This window comes from Dendrobium catenatum, unplaced genomic scaffold (assembly GCF_001605985.2).
Source record: "Dendrobium catenatum unplaced genomic scaffold, ASM160598v2 fragScaff_scaffold_156, whole genome shotgun sequence".
In the NCBI taxonomy this organism is placed as follows: Eukaryota; Viridiplantae; Streptophyta; class Magnoliopsida; order Asparagales; family Orchidaceae; genus Dendrobium; species Dendrobium catenatum.
This window is the reverse complement of record NW_021318618.1, coordinates 11105230-11124630: the sequence shown is the minus strand read 5'-3', so window position 1 is coordinate 11124630 and position 19401 is coordinate 11105230. Positions and strand designations below refer to the sequence as shown.

General features: G+C 35.5%; 1 protein-coding gene across 3 annotated transcripts; it reads left to right on the top strand.

Annotated features, from left to right (window-relative positions):
* The first annotated feature begins 14497 nt into the window (after nucleotides 1-14497).
* LOC110096203 (transcription factor bHLH93) lies at nucleotides 14498-16565 on the top strand. 3 transcript variants are annotated; one of them, XM_020822016.2, is made up of 4 exons: nucleotides 14498-14971; nucleotides 15136-15288; nucleotides 16054-16221; nucleotides 16298-16565. In XM_020822016.2, the coding sequence occupies exons 1-4, from the start codon at nucleotides 14525-14527 to the stop codon at nucleotides 16382-16384; spliced, it is 855 nt and encodes a 284-aa protein (XP_020677675.1). In that variant the 5' UTR covers nucleotides 14498-14524; the 3' UTR covers nucleotides 16385-16565. The 3 variants fall into 3 exon arrangements, with proteins under 3 accessions (XP_020677675.1, XP_020677673.1, XP_020677674.1); XM_020822014.2 differs by having other exon boundaries at nucleotides 16030-16221; XM_020822015.2 differs by having other exon boundaries at nucleotides 15136-15306.
* Nucleotides 16566-19401: the final 2836 nt, after the last annotated feature.

Genomic DNA, 19401 nt, shown 5'->3' with positions numbered 1-19401 from the left:
TTTAGTAGAGTTACCACACAGCTTCATTAACTCAATTGCATTTGGGCTAAAGTTGGTGTGGACCTAGGGGTGTCAATTTTATTTGAACACACGACAGAACATGCCGACCCGGACGCCCGGGTTCGAGACCCAGACCCGATTTCAGAACGGGTCGGGTTCGGGTTGACCGGCGGGTTGCCGGTCAACCGCCAAACCCTTTAATTCAAAAAATTCTGAAATTCACGCGCCCTCTTGCCCCCCCCCAGCAGCTGCCGGCCGCTGCACAGCGCTGCGTCCCGCCCCAGCCGCCCCCGCTGCCCCGCTGCCCATGCTGGACGCGCTGCTCACCGCCCCGCTGCCACCACACGCGTGACGCGCCGCTGCCCCCCCGCTGCCCCCCGCCCCCACCTGCACCCCTCCCGCGCCAAGCGCAAGCGTCGCCTGCTGCCACAACCCCGTAAGCACGCTGCAGCCAGGCCAGTCGGCGGTGCCCTAAGGAGGGAGGGACGTGGGGGGGAGTTCAGTCGTGTCGTCAACTGGGGTCAGGAGTCCGGGTATATCGGATTTATCAAGAAACCACGTTTCTCTACCGGAAGTCGGGATATAGGGTGACACCGGTTTATCCAACCCGAGGTCAGTTTGGGTTCGACCCGACACAACCAACGTGACCACGAATTGACACCCCTGGTTGGACCCCTATAAGGATTATATTATAGAAAAAATGATTAATTAGTTTTATATAAATGAATGAATTCATTAGATAAATGTTTGGTAATGATCGTTGCTTTTAATTATAAAGATGATTTAAAAATGTTGTGAAGAATAATTTTTTTTATATTTCAAATGATCGTAAAATTTGCTTTTTTATTAACATAAATTTCTTAAACGTTATTGCGCTGGTGTTTTCTATCTATTTAGCTATTTATCTTATTTTGACGGCTTTATAGAAATTTCACTATTCTAGAAAGTTCTTTAAAAATTATTTATATTAGAAAGATTTTTTAGTACAATTATTCAAAAAAAAAAATACCCATAAACAACTTTTTATAAAATAACAAACAATACCAAATATAATCATAACATTCTCCCTAGTTTACATTTCAAATTAATAAATTTATTTGTTAGTGCTTTCTAAGTAACTTATTCAAACAACTTTGTGATGAAAAGTTATATTTAGACTAGTATAATTGTTGACGGTCCAAGGAGTATATCGGGCGGTAAGCAAGAAATTAAAGTTTTAACGTCTTACCGTTGTACGAAAATACCGGACAGCAATAAGATAAGAAGAAAGGGATTTAAGTTTATGAGAAAACAAAGATTATTTTACAGTGGAAAACACATTGAAAAGGGGGAAAATACGGGGAGGCGAACGGAGCTCGGAAATACTTGTAGGCTGGAGCGTAAGTCAGGAGGAGCTGTACGTCGACGGGCGAAACGGATGTCGAAAAGACTGTAGTAGGACAGAACGACTTAAGTTAGGAGGACCGTAGATCGGCTGACACGACGGAGGTCCAGAAGAACTTGTTGTCTGATGACGAATGGCCAGAAGGATAACGTCAGGTAGAAGTCCCAATGGAAAAAAATTATCTTCGGATAATTGTTTAACGAAAAGTCCGATAAACCGGTAGAAGTACGGGCAGTAAGGTAGAAACTTGGTGATCGAGTGACAGGTCCAAGCGTCGGGATAGAAGGTGAACGTCCTATTAGGGAAGGCCACGAGGAAGGAACTACCGGTATCAACTTTGGTGGAGTTTTGACGTAATGGGGCGAACTCATCTCGTTAACTTCGGACAAATTTCAGCATCCACGATGGAAGTTTGGGCAGAATTTTAGCGTTTTCACATTAATGTACCGACAAGAATTCTGCCGATGTAATCGGAAGCGGCCGGGAGAAACTTCGGCGGTCGAGTGACGGAGGAAGCTGATCTCTCAACCTTCTCTTTCTTCTTCTCTTCTTCTTCATTGCTTGGGTCCCCTCTTATGAGAAATGCAGTGGTCTATTCTATAATTTTTTAAATGGAGTGGATGGCTTAGTAAATAGGTTTGTGTAGATTAGGGGCGAAACGGAGAAGTAGGTCGAAATGACGACTGATAATAAATCTTTGATATGCATCGTTCTTTAAGACTTTGAAGGCTTAAATGAATGTTGGAATTCGGCATCTTAGGGCCTAAGTTGGAATCGTCTACGTCGAGCCGGCTTCGAAATTGATATAAGCTCATCAAAATAGGAAGACCGTTTGACAACATCAAATTGTAGGATAACGGCTTTTCCAACAACGAAGCTTCAGGTGCTACGATTAACGGTTTTCATTTGGGCAGCGAATTTGTTGAATTTGAGTGATCGTTGGCTATTGTATTATCCGAGACGCTCAGTTTGACTGTAAGCTCACTGAAATAGGAGTTCTGCTGCTCCCGAATTTAATTTTTGAAGTTTCCAGCTTGATTTTTGTGCCGAGATTCGTGCCCGATATAATTTCATGATGACGCATTAATAATTAAATTATTTTTTTACAATGATCTCATTATTAATTTTATAAAATAATAAAGCCATCTCAAATAAACCATTATGCTTAAATAAATAAATATATATATTAAAAAAAAAAAACGACCGTCTACAGCAAACCGCGCCCAAAAAGCCAACGTGAACCGCGCCGACCTATCAGGACTTCGCTGGCCCTTTCCATTGCACATCTCTCTCTAAGCGGACACGAAGAGCGAGAAAATAGGAAGCGAAAGGCCAAAAAGCCTGTAGCATCGCCAGTTTGTCCTCTACCGAGGGCTTTTGAGGCCTAGAATAGTACAGGCCCATGTGGGGCCCGCCACCCGGCCCATATTTTTCCTTTTATTTTGTTTTAACGGTGGTTTTCGAGCCAATATTGTGGGCTGAGACGGGAAGAAAGCGAGGCCGCGGTTTTGGACATAGACAAACGGAAATCTTATGCAACAGTGACTTGAATGTTGGCAGAAGCCGTGTATTTTGATTTTTGATATGAGATTCGTGCATCTGCATTTGATGGACGTGCGGATGGATTGTCGTGCGGTCGGCGAGTGTGCCAGCGTGCGATGTTGTTGTCTTGTCACGAATCTCGTAACGTCAAGTCGGCCACGGGCAACGTGACCAATCTAGTTTGAATATTTTATTGGGAATGTTTTTTGAGTGAGGCCGACTATTTTTGCATTAGGCCAGAATCGGGTCAAGGGTTGGATTCGGGTTCAATTTAGAACTGATATGACACTGTTTGACTCGATCCTTGGATTCGGGTCCAATTTAGAAAGGCAACTGACATGGAACTGGGGCAGGACGTGGGGCGCGCTCAAGTGCGCGCAGTGAAACTGTCATGCGTAACTGACACGGGACCGTCACGAGGGACGTGCGTGAGGGCTTGATCGTCATGCGGGGCGCGCTCGAGAGCGAGACGCAGGATGCGGTGCGGCGGAGTGCACTCGAGTGCGCGAAGCGGAACCATCACGCAGAACTGTGAGGGGTAGCCGGGGCAGGCGGGGTGGGGTCCTTCGGGCAGACGGATTTATGTGTTATTTCAGGTCATTCCCGGGTTTCTAGGTCAACCCGAATCAGACCCAATTTTTCAAACGTGTCAGTTTTCCAAACCCGAACCCGACCTGCTTCGAGTTCGGGTCATCCCAAACCTAAAATTTTCGGATCAGATTTGAGTCGAGTCAAATATTGACAGCTCTAGTGGTAGAGATGACCAACAATGATGGCATAGCCGTCGGAGTGGCCAGTGTGAGAATCATGGAATTTGAAAATCACTTTATTTAAATTATTTCTAAATTTAAAAAATACTTTAGATAGGTTAAAACCCTCGCAAAATTAGGTGTATTTTTATATTTCTTCATATTAAATATGAAAAAAAAAAATAATATTATTTAGAAATAGAATACAGCTCCAAAAAAATTCAGTGTTGTCTATGTTTGTGCGACCCATCAATGCTCCTAAACGGTCCCACCACAAGTGAGGTGGTCCGGGATGGTGCATAGCCCGAAGGACAGGAGAAAAAAAAAATATTATTTTTTATTCCAAAAGAATTCAATAGGAGTTTGTTCTTCTATTAATTAATTAATTATATTAGATATTCAAAATATTTTCGTTTGAAATAGCTTTATTAATGCTTTCTATTAAAGTTTTTTTTGTACAAAATTTTTTTTGTATGAGAAATTTATTCCATAAAATTACGATATAAATCAATAAGAAAGATGTCCTCTCTCACTATAAAAGATAATTATAACATGATACATAACAAAATTTTACAAATCACTGAAGCATTTATAACTATCAATCATTGAGCCACAAACAAATTTGTGTAATTATAAATAAAAACACAAGAAAATAAAGCAAAAGCTTTCAATATTGGACCAAAAATTGCTTTATTATGTGGATGTTTTTTGTGGGCATTTAGGTCAATTAAGGCAAATTAATACTGGCATCACATACGTAAGATTCGAACCCAAGACCTCTTGATTGACAGTCAAAGTTGAAAGCTTCCAACCAACATATTGCGGATGTTCACATCCCCAAGTTGCGAAGAAGGAGATATTATTCTGTGCGGATGTCGAACGCAATTCACCTTTCGGAGGCCAACTAGAATCCGTCACGTCAGGGGGTACCGAACAGCAGTACAGAGTAGTACCAAGATGGGTACCAAGCAGTGGGTGACTTGACGCATTCTGATTGGCCTCCAGACGGCGTTCAACATCCCCACAGAATAATTTCATGCCAAAAAGATATCAAAAGCAATGGAATCAGTGCTTTAATTCTTGAGGTATTTTTAGTGATGGAATAGGGAGATTTTTTTTTTTAGAAATATAAAAACTTTATTATGAAATGAAATTTCAATCAGAGTTTCTGATTAATATATTTAAGAAGATTGGAACTGAACGAGGAATAATAAGAAATTTGGCCATGTTGAATCCATCAACCCCACCATTGTCTTTGCAATAAAGAAAAAACGAGGTAGTTGGGAGCAAAATCCTCATCTCTTGCAGATTATGGGGGATTTTTTTGGCATAATTTTTGGTTTTTGCTACTTTGATATTTTTACAATTTTTTTTCCTATTTTTTTTTTTTTAAGATTTGGTCTCCCAATTCTCCCTCTTTTTATTTATTTCTTTTGGTGGGCTAAGTGTTTAGGGTTAACTTTGGTGGTGATGATTATGGAGATTTTTTCTTGTTGATCTTAGCTGATTTTTGCTTTATTTGTCATCCCCTATGTGTTGGTAGAGCTAACTTAGGCATTTTTTTTATGACGATGATGATTTGCCAGATGTCTTTATTCATGGCTTTGAAATATGTGCACTCACCAAGAAAAAATAGAGTTCCTAAGTGTTTCTAATGAATTGGCTATTTGGAAGGAGCTTCATTATTCGTCTATGCATCACCTTCTCTCTAGCATTAAGAAGGCAACTCTCTCTTGCCATCACCCAACTCTAGAAAGCACATGAATCTTTTTGGACGGCTTTCTTACTATATTCTAAAATAAGTTATTAGTACAAAAAAAATTTAAATTAGAAATTTTGAACTAAAAAATTACTTTGGAAAGCAGTTAGAAAGTTGTCTCATACGAAGCCTAAGAATCTGGTTTGGTTTTGGCCCGATTATTTTATTCCTTTTTTATATAACTTTTTAGTACAAAAATTTCTAGTTTAAGAAAATTTTGTATTAAAAAGCTGCTTTTAAAAACAGTGAGAAAGCCATCTCAAACGAAACCTTAACTTTAGCTCTTTTTGGCATAATTGCGTATTGGAGTATTCACGGCGGTAGAGAAACATGAATTTTAACGTCTTAGCTTTGTATGAAGATCCAATACCAAAACAAATGAAAGATAGGGGTGTATCGTTTATAAGAAACACCATATTTTTTACGGGGAAACCCTTGAAAAGGGCCAAAAGTCACGGGGCATTGCTCAATTTAAATAAATCGATCTACTAGTATTTGCAATTGATTATAAAATGAAACCCTTTCTTAGGGGAAAGGTCTTGGCTCGATGTAGCAAAAATAAATTATTTAGAGTGCATTACTTAGCAAGAGTTTGAAGAGTCGGTGCTGAAATATTTGTTTGGTCGACATGACCATAATCGACGAGAGATGTAAGCCAGAAGGATTGTAATTAGAGAACAATGTAGGTCGGAAGGACCATAATCAGGCAACGTTGGTCGGAAAGATCATGGTCTGGTGAAAGTGGTCAGAAGGACTATAGTCAGGTGATGGAAGTCAGAAATGTCATTGTTGACGAGCGACAGAGGTCGAAGTGATCGTAGACAATGAGCAACGACGGTCTGAAAGATTGTAGTTTGGTGACGGTGGTCGGAAGGGTGACGGTGGTCTCAAAGACCGTAGTCAGTGGGCAATGACAACAAAGGTAAAAAAGATCATAATCATGTGATGATTGTCAAAAAGATCGTAGTCAGCAGGCGACGAAAGTCAGAAAGAAAGTAGTCGGATGACGGTGGTCTAAAGAATCATAGTTTGATAACATGGGTCAGAATGATCATTATCAGTGTGCATTGAAGGTCAGAAACATCATAGTTGGCCGCTAACGCTGGTAGGAAGGATCATAGTCAGACAACAAAGGTCAAAAAGACTGTTGTTTGGTAACGGCTGATGGCCGAACATGAGTCCAAAGTCAATTAGTGACTAGGAGAAAGTCCAAAAACAATCGATGGGTTGGTGTAAGTATGGCAACAGGTTGTGGGTGGGTGAAAGTTTGGTGAATGTCCATCAACGATCAGTGATTGGGCAATGGTCGAGGAAGAGCATAGTGATAAAAGAGATCCCATATTTCTCTTCATTCTTAATTTTCTCTTCACTCTCTTCAATGAAGAATGAGGGGTCTATTTATAGTTTTTTGGTCTGTGGCATGACTAGTAAATAGCGAGAAGATCAAGGGCACGCTAGGAGTAGTTTGATTGAACGATCAACATCTATTCTCTTGATCATGGGTCGTTTATGAAGTATTTAAGTGTCGTATTCATGTTAGAATTCAGTGATCTTGTGCTAGTTAGGTTTGTCTTGTTGAGCCGCTTGATTCGACTATAAGCAAGTCACATTTGATCATTCAATTTATATTTTAAACCTTCTAGATGTGCTTCAGGCTCTTGATTTGGATCCATTTGGGCTCTGATTGGGTCAAATTGGTGTTATTGGGTTCGTCTTTTTGGGACGTTCAGTTTGACTATAAGTTTATTGAAATTAAAGTTCATATGGACACAAATTAAATTTTGAAAGTTCCTAATTAAAATTTGCCTTGAGATTTGTGCATGAACATAAAATTATTTGAAGATATATCAGTTATCTCCCTATTTTGTTACGTCGAATCCTGCAGAGTACCAAAATATGTGTCAGAGTTCTTCAAATCAAACCAATGTAAAATTATAATTACTAGGTAATTTTGAGGCGTAATCGCTCCCTGGAAGTCAACGCGAACCTCCTATTGGGGACGTGAACCAAGTAAAATATCGTTAATTCTAATTTTAGACTATTCTGAGGTCGACAAGTTGATCGAGATGAAAATTATCAAAAATTATGCCCCAAAATTGTTGAATTTGCTTGAAATTTACTATGGAAGTTTCGTTTTTACTCCGAAAATGTCAAAATTGAGTCAAGAACGTCGAAAAACAATCCCCGATATCCCAAAAATATTTGAATTGGACTGTCCATGCCAAGAACCGAGCTCATACTTGAATTGGCAGTCGAACCGGTCGTCCGATCGAATATTCTTTTTCTTTAAATATTATTTTAAATATTCTCTTTTATTTTAAAGAATATTCCACTGAGAATATATTTATTCCTTTGAAATATTCTTATTCTTACAAAATATTCATTTAGAATATTCTTATTCTTTCAGAATATTTTTATTCTCATATAATATTCTTCCTAGAATTGGGATGACTGCAATGCTTTATAAAATTGATTATAAATTGATGTGAAGAAAGCAAGTTCCTTATTATGATTGTAGAAATCAGTTTTCCTTCGTATAAATTTCTGAAAAAAAAAAAACACTGAGAAAAAATAACAAGAAATTTGTACTCAAACGAAATTATGATTACTATTTAAAATACAAAATAAACAGAAAGTTCTACATACCCTAAATTCTTTCAGAATATTTTTATTCTCATACAATATTCTTCCTAGAATATTCTGATTGGGATGACTGCAATGCTTTATAAAATTGATTATAAATTGATGTGAAGAAAGCAAGTTCCTTATTATGATTGTAGAAATCAGTTTTCCTTCGTATAAATTTCTGAAAAAAAAAAACACTGAGAAAATAACAAGAAATTTGTACTCAAACGAAATTATGATTACTATTTAAAATACAAAATAAACAGAAAGTTCTACATACCCTAAATCAATCTTCGTGATTTATATCCTTCATGAAAATTTCGCATAAAAAATCTAATATGGCCTATATATCACTATCAACTCATTCACACATGTAAGAGATCTTCATATGATAAATTATTAAATCTCTTATCTATATTATTTGTTGATCACCAAAGCCTCCATCACCTCTCATAAAAAGATACTCTAAACTACCTATAAAACTTAACTTTAATAATTGTAATTACCGCCCTACTAACTATATAATATCCATCCTTTTTGAGGCCCCTATTATTAAAATAAAATTCAGCCATGATTATAATTCCTTCAATTCCATCCGTCCGCTAATATTTAAATCACTCGCCTTCAATCAGCTCTGGTGCTTTGCCTTTGTCGTTGCCTTCTCAGGAATAATCTCCTTTTAACTATAATTACTAAGAGCCAACTAACTAAGACAGAATTATTCTCTTCGTAATCCTTAATTATTTTTTAATTTCTGGAGAGATTAAGATTAATTCCTACTGGCTTTTCACAAATCTATTTTTCAGCGCAGGGATTAAGAACATAATAAGTTTTAACAGTACGACAAAGAGGCCTTTAATTATGTAAGTATAGAAAGTTGATAGCCACATGATTTAAACTCACGTGCATGCATGGCTATTGCAGTTGGAGGGACACTAACTTTAGAGAGAACTATAGAAATAGTATATAGCTATCATTAAACCATAAATATTTGTGTTAGAATTATGTTGTTACTGACTGGAATTCCAGCTCATCATGATGGACAAATGGGCAGTACAAATTTATCAACTTTTTTATGAAAATGATAAGCTTTATGCAAATCATTTCATCATTTCAATTATATTCCTATAAAACTAATTTATATCTATAAAATAAAAAATGATGCACCAGCCCGCCACACATGGCCAATCATCGCTCACCGTTGGCCGCCTGCACCACTGGTTGCCGCCCGCCGACACGTCTATCGGCCACCGCCACTAGTTGTTATTGTCATTGGTCACTACTGGCTACTGTCATCTTTGAGCTTTGCAGTGCATTTATTTTGCTTCTAGTTGAACAAAAAAATTACATGCATTTATTTTAAACTTGTTCAAATAACTTAGGTTTTGTTTGGGACATCTTTTTTACTGCTTCTTAAAACAGCTTTTTAGTACATAAATATTAATTTTTGTAGTAAAAATTTGCTTTAAGAAGTAGTAAGAATGCTTTCCCACATGAAGTCTCAAAATATTTCAAGTTCATTATATTTTATTTACATTATATTTCATTTACTCTGTGTTTCTTTTTCAGCAAATCAAATTCCCGGTGATTGTTCTAATTTTTATGATTTTAAAGTTTTGAATGAAACTATAGATTTTCAGTTCAAATTAATTTAATGAAAATTACGAGTCTGATATGTTTTAGTAAAATTTATGTAGTGGATAGTATGTAAGTTTTAATAGAATTATACCATTAAAATCTTATTAAATTTAGTAAATATATTAATTTCTAAATTTCAATTTGATAATTTTATTTATATCGTGTCTTAAATATATATTTGAAATTTTCATAATAAAAAATATATTTGACAATAATATTTATGATCTGTAGTGACCTCTTTCGTCTGTAGATATTTGATTTATAAGACTTCTATAGATTCTAACAGAGTGGAAGACGACGGGATCTAGTTCATGCTATTGAATATAATTTTGTATTGGCTCAACATAAGTACAAAAATAACAAATTTATATTCTGGTTTTTAAATAATTTTGAAAATTTGTCAAGTCCTAATTATTGCATGACTTAGATTTTATTTGATATAGTTTTTTACTATTTTCTAAAATAGCTTTTTAGTATAAAAAATCTTACAAAATTGCTATAAAATTGTGGCTAAAAATTGTCCCAAACAAAAACTTAGGATCTGTTTGGGATAATTTTTCTGCTTTTTTTTTTCAAACTATATTCACAGTTCTGTTTGACCATTGCTTTCTCTGTTCCTTCGAAAAAAAAAAAAAAATTGTGCTTGGAAGCTGCTTTTGTAGAAGCTTTTTAAGAAGTTAATTTTCTCCTACGGCTTTACAATTATATTTACAAAAAGTTGCTGTCATTCCAAACTATTTTTGAGACAATTTTCTTACTATATTTTTCAGATCTTAATCATAAATTTTTTTAGCTCATGTTTTTTATTGTCTTCAAAAAATTATTATATTTGGATTTTTTTATGACAACTTTAAAAATTTTTTTTAATTTTTTTAGATAACAACTTTATGATTACTTTTTATAAAAAAATTGTAATTGACAAAAACATACTTTTAATTAAATTTTTTTTTTCGAAGAGAGTCGGTTATAACTTATATATGCTGTTAAAAACTCTTAGGTTTTATTTAAGTGAGTTTTTTAATTATTTTTTAAAAGCAGTTTTATTATTATTATTTTTTTTATTAAGAATCTGTTTAAAAAAGTAATAAAAAAATTGTAAGCCTAAATTTTGAATTAGGCCGTGCCAAAAGGTGAAATGACCTCAATGAATAGGTTCAAAGTATGGCGCCATATTTAGTTGTGTATGAATGACACTTTTGACCTTACCGTTGTGTTTGGACATAAAAATTTGAGTGTAAGGAAATTTCAGTAAAATTAAAATTTGAAAAAAAAAAACTAATTCAATTGCCTCATATCTATAATAATCATGTTGGCCGTACAATCTTGGTTGAAATGAAGCGGGAGGAGCAGATAAGGAGGGAAATTTACGAAGAAATAGATTCGTCATTAGATCTGGCGTAGGCAGAAAATATCAAAATGTCTGATGTAATGTAGAATGCGATGTGTATATTGGCGCATTCTATAGAATGTGTCGTATCATTTGACACATTCTATATTGCGTTACATAATATGACGAATCTGCACTTTCATAAATTACGTTCTGTTCGAGCTCCTCCCGCTAAAGATGTCAAGTAATCTGCTCCTCTTAAAAAATAATCCTACAATCTTTTCCTATGAATGAGGATAATTTTTTTGTGAGTATAGTTCACTAATTTTTATTTTAAGCAAAGTAATAATTACATTTAGCATTATATTAAAAAAAATCCTATAACCACTTATGTTATAGAAAGCTATTAAATAAAAATTTAGGATTTTTTTTTTCAGGTAAGAAGTCAGATGGACAATCCAAATGCCCAGACTGTTCACGGGCGGGCCGGGCCTTCGACCTCTACTACTCCGCAGCCTACCCTATGGATAGTCTGCTGTGACAAGCCCGGATCATATATGAACCCAAATATAAGCTGGTGTGGTGGGGCCATGTGGGACCCACCTACGCAACCTTTTTTCCCCTCCCTAACACCTATGTCTATGCGAGTCAAAAAGTGCTTTAATTTAATTCAAAAAAAAAAACAAAATAATTTTAATATTTTATTAATAAATGTCATTTTAAGAAATTTTTCAAAAAAAAAAATTATTATTTATTAGATAGTTGAAGGACTTAAATTAATTGTATAACAGATTATTTGATTGATTTAGAATTTGTTTGGAAGGATGGTTGAAGCTCTTTATAAAATTAATTGTAATATTTTTTTGTGGGAATATATCATAGAATTTGTTTGGGATAATTTTCTCACTATTTTGATTTTTAGTTTATATTATAAATTTTGTTTTATTACTATTTTTTTTTGTTTTCAATTATTTTTATGTTTTAGGAAGTTACTTTCTATATCAATTTTTTTAAAAAGCTGCTTTTTTCGCAGCACATTATAATCTTTTTTTATATAATGCTATAAGTGTCCCAAACCGATCCTTAGTTACTATGGTTATAAGAAGCAGTTTTTCATCATATTAGTTTTGAAAAAACAGTGAGAAAGCAGAAAAAAAAAACTAACGAAATGAAATTATGGTTGTTGTCAAAAAATAAATAAAATAAAAATAATAATAATAAAAATTGTTCCAAACAAGCCCTTAGTAGTTCGAAATTAAAGGGGTGAATATTAAAAAAATGAATGCAACTTCATTTTTCGTAATATTAAAAAATATAATAATAAATTTTAACAAGGTCCAAAACTAACTAGGGGTGTCAACTTTTGACACGACCCGAAATCCGACTCAGGCCTGACCAAGAAAAATTCGGATTTGGGTCAACCCATTTGCAAAACAGGTCGGGTCTGAGTTCGGATTTCTGACCCATTTGAAAAGGGGATCGGGTTTGGGTTTACTCGACAACCTGCTGGTCAACTCGAATTGACCTGTTTCTCAAACCCGCTGCTCAGCGCGTGAGGTGGAGTCTGTCATCCGCGTCATAGGCCGTCGTCACCAGTCGGTCCATGGCTCTATGCATCCCGCTTCCAGCTCGCATAGTCGCTTCAGCTGCCGCCGCTGCGACTCCGCACTCGGCTGATCCGCTTTGCTCTGCCTCCGCAACCTCGACTATCGATCACTCGGCGGAAGATGCTCCGCAGACCCGCTCCACTCCGCATGCGCAGGCTCGCAGCCTTCGGCAATTCGACCTCCGATTGGCTCGACTCCGCATATGTACACGGGTCGGGCCGAGTCGTTGACAAACCTGGCCTGTTTGCAAAACCGAGTCGGGTTAAGATCAACCCGTTTACAATCGGGTCAAGTTAGGTTCAACCCGAACCCAACCCATTTACCCAAATTGACACCCCTAAAACTAACAAACCACTAACTTTAATTATAATAATAAATGCCAAAATTTAAAGGGAATAACTTTATTTTGGTTTTTATTAAGATTTAATCACACCTCTAATAAAAAAGCATAAATTTAATCATTTAAAAACTGTTAATAATAATTTATAAAAAAAATCAATATATATATGCGAAAAAACATATTAATTCTTACTAAATTGAAACTCTGTAGTGAATGAAAAAGCCCCCCGTCGGCCCATCCACTCACAACCTTTCTTTTCGCCATCTCCTAATAATTTTGATCTCCAAAAAAATCAATGGCACAGCTTCTCAGTAGGCTTGCAGATTTCCGTGAAAGAGACATGAAATCACTTGCAGACTGGTTCAGACTCGGAAGGACAGTAGAGATCTAGAGAGAGAAAGAAATGATAGAGAGAGAAAGAAATTATAGAGAGAGAATGATAGAGAGAGAAAGGAGAGGGAGAGAATGATAGAGAGAGAAAAGAGATAGAGAGAGAGAGAAATATCTATATAAAGTAGATTCCATTCCATCCCAGAGCTCAGGGTAGGTTCCCAGCCTTCACATTCTAATGAGTCCAAGTCCTAAGTTCATAATTTATATAATATTAGAATAAAATTTTTCATAAGAACATAAATATTAATCATTTTTCAAGCACTAAAATAAATGTAATGATTTTTAAACATATTCATATGAGTGATATGATATAAGTACATTAATGCATTAATTAATCATTTGATACTCCTTCATATAAGATTTATTTAATTTATAGTTTAAAGATAATTAAGTAAATTTAATTAAAATTTTAAAGCTAGATATTGAAATATTCGAGCTAAATTTTATTAATAAATATATTTGTTTGTTGTTTAAGTAGTTGATCTTCAATTGATAGATGCATTGGCTAGTTAATAATTACTTAATTATTTTTAAATAATTTATTGTATGGTAACATTATAACAATATTTTTATATTATGAGATTGTTAAGCTCTTCTTTCTCTCTCTTTCTATCCCAACTTTGTGTCAACATTTTAAAATTATTTTGAGGCCAATTAATTACAATGTTCAATAAATTAAAATTTTCATATGATAACTAAATATTTTGTTTAAAAGTAAATATATAAATTTAAAATAATATTTCATTTAAATTTAAAATTTATCTATAAATACAAAATATTCTATTTTGGCGGGCAACAAGTTTTAAAATCATGCGGATCAAATTTGTTGATTGGGGTTTTGAGTTTGAGTCTTATGTGTCTGATGTGAATGAATTTGACTAATCAAAATAACTTTTTTGTTCAAAAATTTTTTGTGCTATTTTAAAAAGCAGTAAGAAAGTTGTAGCAAACCGCCTAAATTGGCCTAAATGTAAAAAACAAAAATAAAATAAAAATAAGAAGTTTTTAAAACCCAGTAGAAATAATCATTGATGTGAATATGTGATACTAATTTAAATATAATTATATTAAAAAAATCGTATTTTTTCTTGTTTATAAACCCCCACTCTGCCACTGGTTCGCCAATCAAAGAAGCCATCACTTCACATCCAAACAAGCCAATGGAGCTCGACGAGCAAGCCTTCTTAGAAGATCTCCTCGCCCTCCGCCGCCCGGACGCTTGGGATTCTGGCGATCTCTTCGGCGCCGAGCAAATCCAGCCCTTCGATTGCTTCTCCGACGCCCCTTCCATCTACCCGCCCCTCGACTGCTTCAATACGGACGCTTATTGCCAAATGCTCGCCGGCGGCGGTATGTGCGCTTACTACTCCGCCTTCCCTCCCGACATTCCGCCGGCTATTCCTCCAGAAATGTCTTGCAAAGTGGAGTTGCCTTCGTCGGCGGCGGTGACGGCGACGGCGACTGATGCGCCGCCAACCACGGTGGAGCGGAGGAAGAAGAAGGTAGATGGCATGCCATCTAAAAATCTAATGGCGGAGCGGCGAAGGCGGAAAAGGCTTAATGATCGACTCTCGATGCTTCGATCTGTTGTTCCTAAGATCAGCAAGGTATTCATGCTGAACAAAAATCATATCAGTATTTTCTGATTTAAACCTCCTTTATATTTTTTCATCTTCTGCTGCAAGCTTTTTTTCATTTAAAAACAAATGTGCTTAAAGCATTATGATCCGTGCATTTATTTTTATCTAATTTTTATTTTGTTTGATGTTAGATGGACAGAACATCGATATTAGGGGACACCATTGATTATATGAAGGAGCTGCTTGAGAAAATCAAGAGATTGCAGGAGGATACAGAAGCAGGTGGAGCTGAGCAAGCCAATCTTCTTGGCCTTTTCAAGGACCTAAATCCCAATGAGATCTTAGTAAGGAACTCCCCTAAGGTACTTAATTAACTGGTTATTTAGTTGGAAGCTAAGTTTTATGTTACTCATTAATGGCATTTTTTATTTTCATAATCTTACGGCGCATTTTTTAGATTATTATTCTTGTTTATTGACTCTCAATAAATCATAAATAAAATAATTATAATAACTTAACTCCAATTAGATGGGAGCAAATAAAATAAATTGAAGATAAACATACAAAACACACTAAGAATTTTATGCAGGTTCATCAATTAATGGTTCTGTCCTATTACTTAACATATTTGTGATGATATAATTAAGTTGATTCTATACTTATTTTCCTCTTAATTGCTTTAGAGATCAAGATAATTACATCTACATCTCAGCAAAATGAACTAGCTCCCAAATTGCTCCAATCTAAAAATAACAATTAATATTTGTAATTATGATAGCTTCAACTGATGATATTAAGGAACCATGCAAGCATCAATCTATTCAGGCAACTAATTAAACCACATCAAATAATCAAATCTCTTTCAGTTCATAAACATGCCACAAAACATGGCAAATTATCAGGTGCGGATATCGGACGGAGAGAACCATCCGGTTTTCTCTCTGTCTACACTGAAAGCACAGTCACAAGCACTTTGACTGCGCTTTCACCATAGACAGAGAGAAAACCAAACAATTCTCTCCGTCTGGTATCCGCACCTAATAATTTCTCCGCAAACGCAGAGCTATCTCTAACCTAACAGCAAGGTAATGGATGTTCATGGCTTCCAGTTCGACGTCGAAAGGCGTGAGGGCGATACGAGGATAGAGATATGCTGCGCGGCGAAGCCGGGATTGCTGCTGTCGACCGTGAACACGCTGGAGGCGTTCGGCCTTGATATCCAGCAGTGTGTTGTCAGCTGCTTCAATGACTTTGGATTGCAGGCTTCTTGCTCTGAGGTAAGACTTCATATCATATATAATATAAAGTTATTAGCAACTATCAGCTATGTAATGATATTGCTTTGCTTGTTAGAATATGGAGCAGAGAGCAGTGATGAGCTCTGAAGATATAAAACAAGCTTTGTTTAGGAATGCAGGCTATGGAGGAAAGTGTATGTAGGAGAGGAAGGAAGAAGATGGAAGCCATATTTGTTGGGGAATAATTGGGAACAGTGGTTAGCTGGTTTTCCTCCATAAACACTGTACTGATGTTAATTAATTGGATTTTAGCAGGAGGATAAAGGTGATTAATATGTTAATTACGTTTGTTAATTAATTATTGATTACCTTTTTGATCTGTATGTTGGCTTTCTTGACCTTTCTTATGTCTGCTTTGCCTTTATCACCCACTCAATCAATTTTTTAATTAGAAAGGTGCTTAATATATTATATTGCCACTAATTCCTGATTAGATGCTAATCTGTGTAAAGCTGTGATTCTTTGCTTAGTTGTAAATCGTCATGGTACTATTTTTGCATTGCAATTTTTTTATTTTTTTTTGCAAATGCGTATTCTGAACTGTAGAACTGCAACAGAATTTGAGAAAATTAATGAATTATTATTCTGTAATGATTTCTCAATGGAGCAAGTTGGGGAATGGGGACAGCTAGGATGGATGGTCAAATGCTTACGCCTCAACTTGGCCTGCTCTATCTTGGAGCAGGACGAAGGAAATATACGGGTCTTGGTTTTATTAGGCAAAGGATTGTGGACTTGCAGGCATTCGATACAATCAAAATATTATTATTTTTGTTGATGTGGATGGTATTGCCTGCCAAGTCTTCAGTATCAAGTTCAAAATATTTGAAAATATTCTGGAAATTTTACTTATAAATATATAATACTGAAGACTTTAATTTTTTTTTTTTATTAAAACAGCATTGTTCTTGGGGTTTATTTTGTAGAGAGATCATAAAAATTGGAGTTTTTGTTCATTTAAGGAAAGGCATTTAACACAAAAGTGGTTAACTTGAGATTACTATCGATGGAGATATGAAACAAACAATTGAGTTTGTGGTGATGATTTTGTGATTGGTGTCGACGGTGATTTGAATTGGGTGAAAACAAAATTGTTTCGGTATATTTTGTGAGAGATTATTATGTGTGAAGTATGAACATAGAGAACCGTTCGATTTTGTAATTGTAAGCATTAAAAGTGCAAGGGTGAACAATAAAAGCGCCGTGGTGAAAAGTAACACCGCTTTTACTGTTCAAAGTCACAAAATCGAACGGTTCTCTATGTTCAAGCTCCGAATGTAATAATCCCTCATATTTATGTTGCAAAATGCATCGAGATGGGCATCAAAACTTTTGTATCTGTGCTGAGATTAGTGTTGCATATAATATTCTGGATTGCAACTAATTTCATTGCTAATCAAGAGGTTTTGAAACTTATTCTGATATGTTTTGCATCAAGATATTATGAAATTATTTTTTTCCTTGGACAAAAAAAAATTTAGTCGCAAGGATATTTGATTTGTGTTTCTATTTTCTTTTGTTTGTTTCTTTAAAACAACAATTTAATCTAAAAATATATATTGTCTTGTTTTGCATTTAAAAAAAAATAATAATGTAACATTACATTGGATACTTTCTTTTGATTTCTTGATATTTATTAAAATAATAAATAAATGCATCTTGAAATGCTTATTACAACTAAAAATAAATAAACATAAATAAATAATTAAATATGTGCTTCATTTACATATTTTTGGGCCGGTTAAACCAGTCGGGTGGCCGATCCGATCCAAATTAAAAAATCGGCGGTTAAACTGGTGAACTGTTGAACCGGCCAGGGTTGAAAAGAACTGACAAATTGTATATATATTTTTGTTTTAATTGAATTTTAAATAATATATTTTAGTTTATTAAATTCTTTTAACTTTTATAAATATTTCTATTAAATATGATGATTAATTACACCATAATATATGCATGTTATCTCTAATATCTCACATAATATGTTTAGTAAAAAATGTTTATTTAACAATATATGAAGGGTTAAAGAAGCCTATCTCAAATTCTTCCTATAATGTGAGATTAAAAAAGTTGCATGAATAATTTAGAATGTGAATTTGAGCTTAATTGGATTGCAAATTTGGGCTTAATTGAGCTGCAATTTGACAATGCTATATTATAAATATTTATAATGTTTATTATAAGAATTAATATTATAAATTTATATATTTATATTAAATATTATTCTTATAGACATATAAATATATTATTTTAAAATGAATAATTTATAATTTGTTTGCGGATTAGAATATATGCGAACAGCCGATTAAAGTTAGAAACTACGTTCAATTTGTTAGCAGTTACTAACGAATATCGAGCCACACATAGAGACACAGAATTTTTTGACGTGGATAAACCCTTGAAAAGAGGAAAAAACACGGTGGCCTAAACTCAGTTGAGAAGAAGCATTTGTATTTCTAGAACTTGGAGTGAGTTACAATGGGTTAACTCGCCTCTAAGGGTGATCAACATTACAGAGTAGACAATTGTTACTAAAGAAGAGTGCACGGATGCGGTGGTTCGGGCTAATGGATTCTGCATGCTGACTTCGGGCTTGTAGTATTGAAGATTCTGCAGCATGAACTCCGGACTCTAGATGTATGATGCAGTAGAACTCCGGCGCCTTAGATGATGGTCTAGCAGAACTCAGTGTCCTTAGATGAATGTTTCTGGCAAGAACTCCATGCCTTATGTGAAGGTTTGGTAAAGGTTGAGAGTCTTCAAGAGTGCGCCTGGCAAAAGATGTAAGCTTTAGTGAAGGTCTGTGCAGAAGCGTAAGGTGGTCCTGGGAAAGCGAGAGCCTCAGGTGGTAGTGGCAAAGGCGAGGGCCTCCCAGGTGGTGGTTCGTCTAAGGCCAGGGCTCGGTGGTTGGTCAGGCATAAGGCGAGGGGCCAACTGTCGTCGTGTGGATCTGGCAGGTGGTCCGGCGATGACTTTGGCGTTGGAGAGACCGGTAGTGGGTCTGGCGAGACTTCACAGTGGTCTAGGAGGCAAGTGATCTTCCGATCCTCTCTTTTTTTCTTCAGGCTTAGGGTGCCTCTTTCAAGAGGACAAGGGGGGATCATATTTATCAGATTTTTGGAATGACATGGCTTGGTAAATAGATGGAGGATCAAGAGG

What these genes read in the sequence shown, in the direction of transcription:
- LOC110096203 (XM_020822014.2), top strand. Translation starts at nt 14,525, where the DNA reads ATGGAGCTCGACGAGCAAGCCTTCTTAGAAGATCTCCTCGCCCTCCGC. An exon ending in TAAATCCCAATGAGATCTTA is followed by an intron (nt 15,289 to 16,029) that starts GTAAGGAACTCC and finishes CCTAACAGCAAG; the next exon opens with GTAATGGATGTTCATGGCTT. An exon ending in TGCAGGCTTCTTGCTCTGAG is followed by an intron (nt 16,222 to 16,297) that starts GTAAGACTTCAT and finishes TTTGCTTGTTAG; the next exon opens with AATATGGAGCAGAGAGCAGT.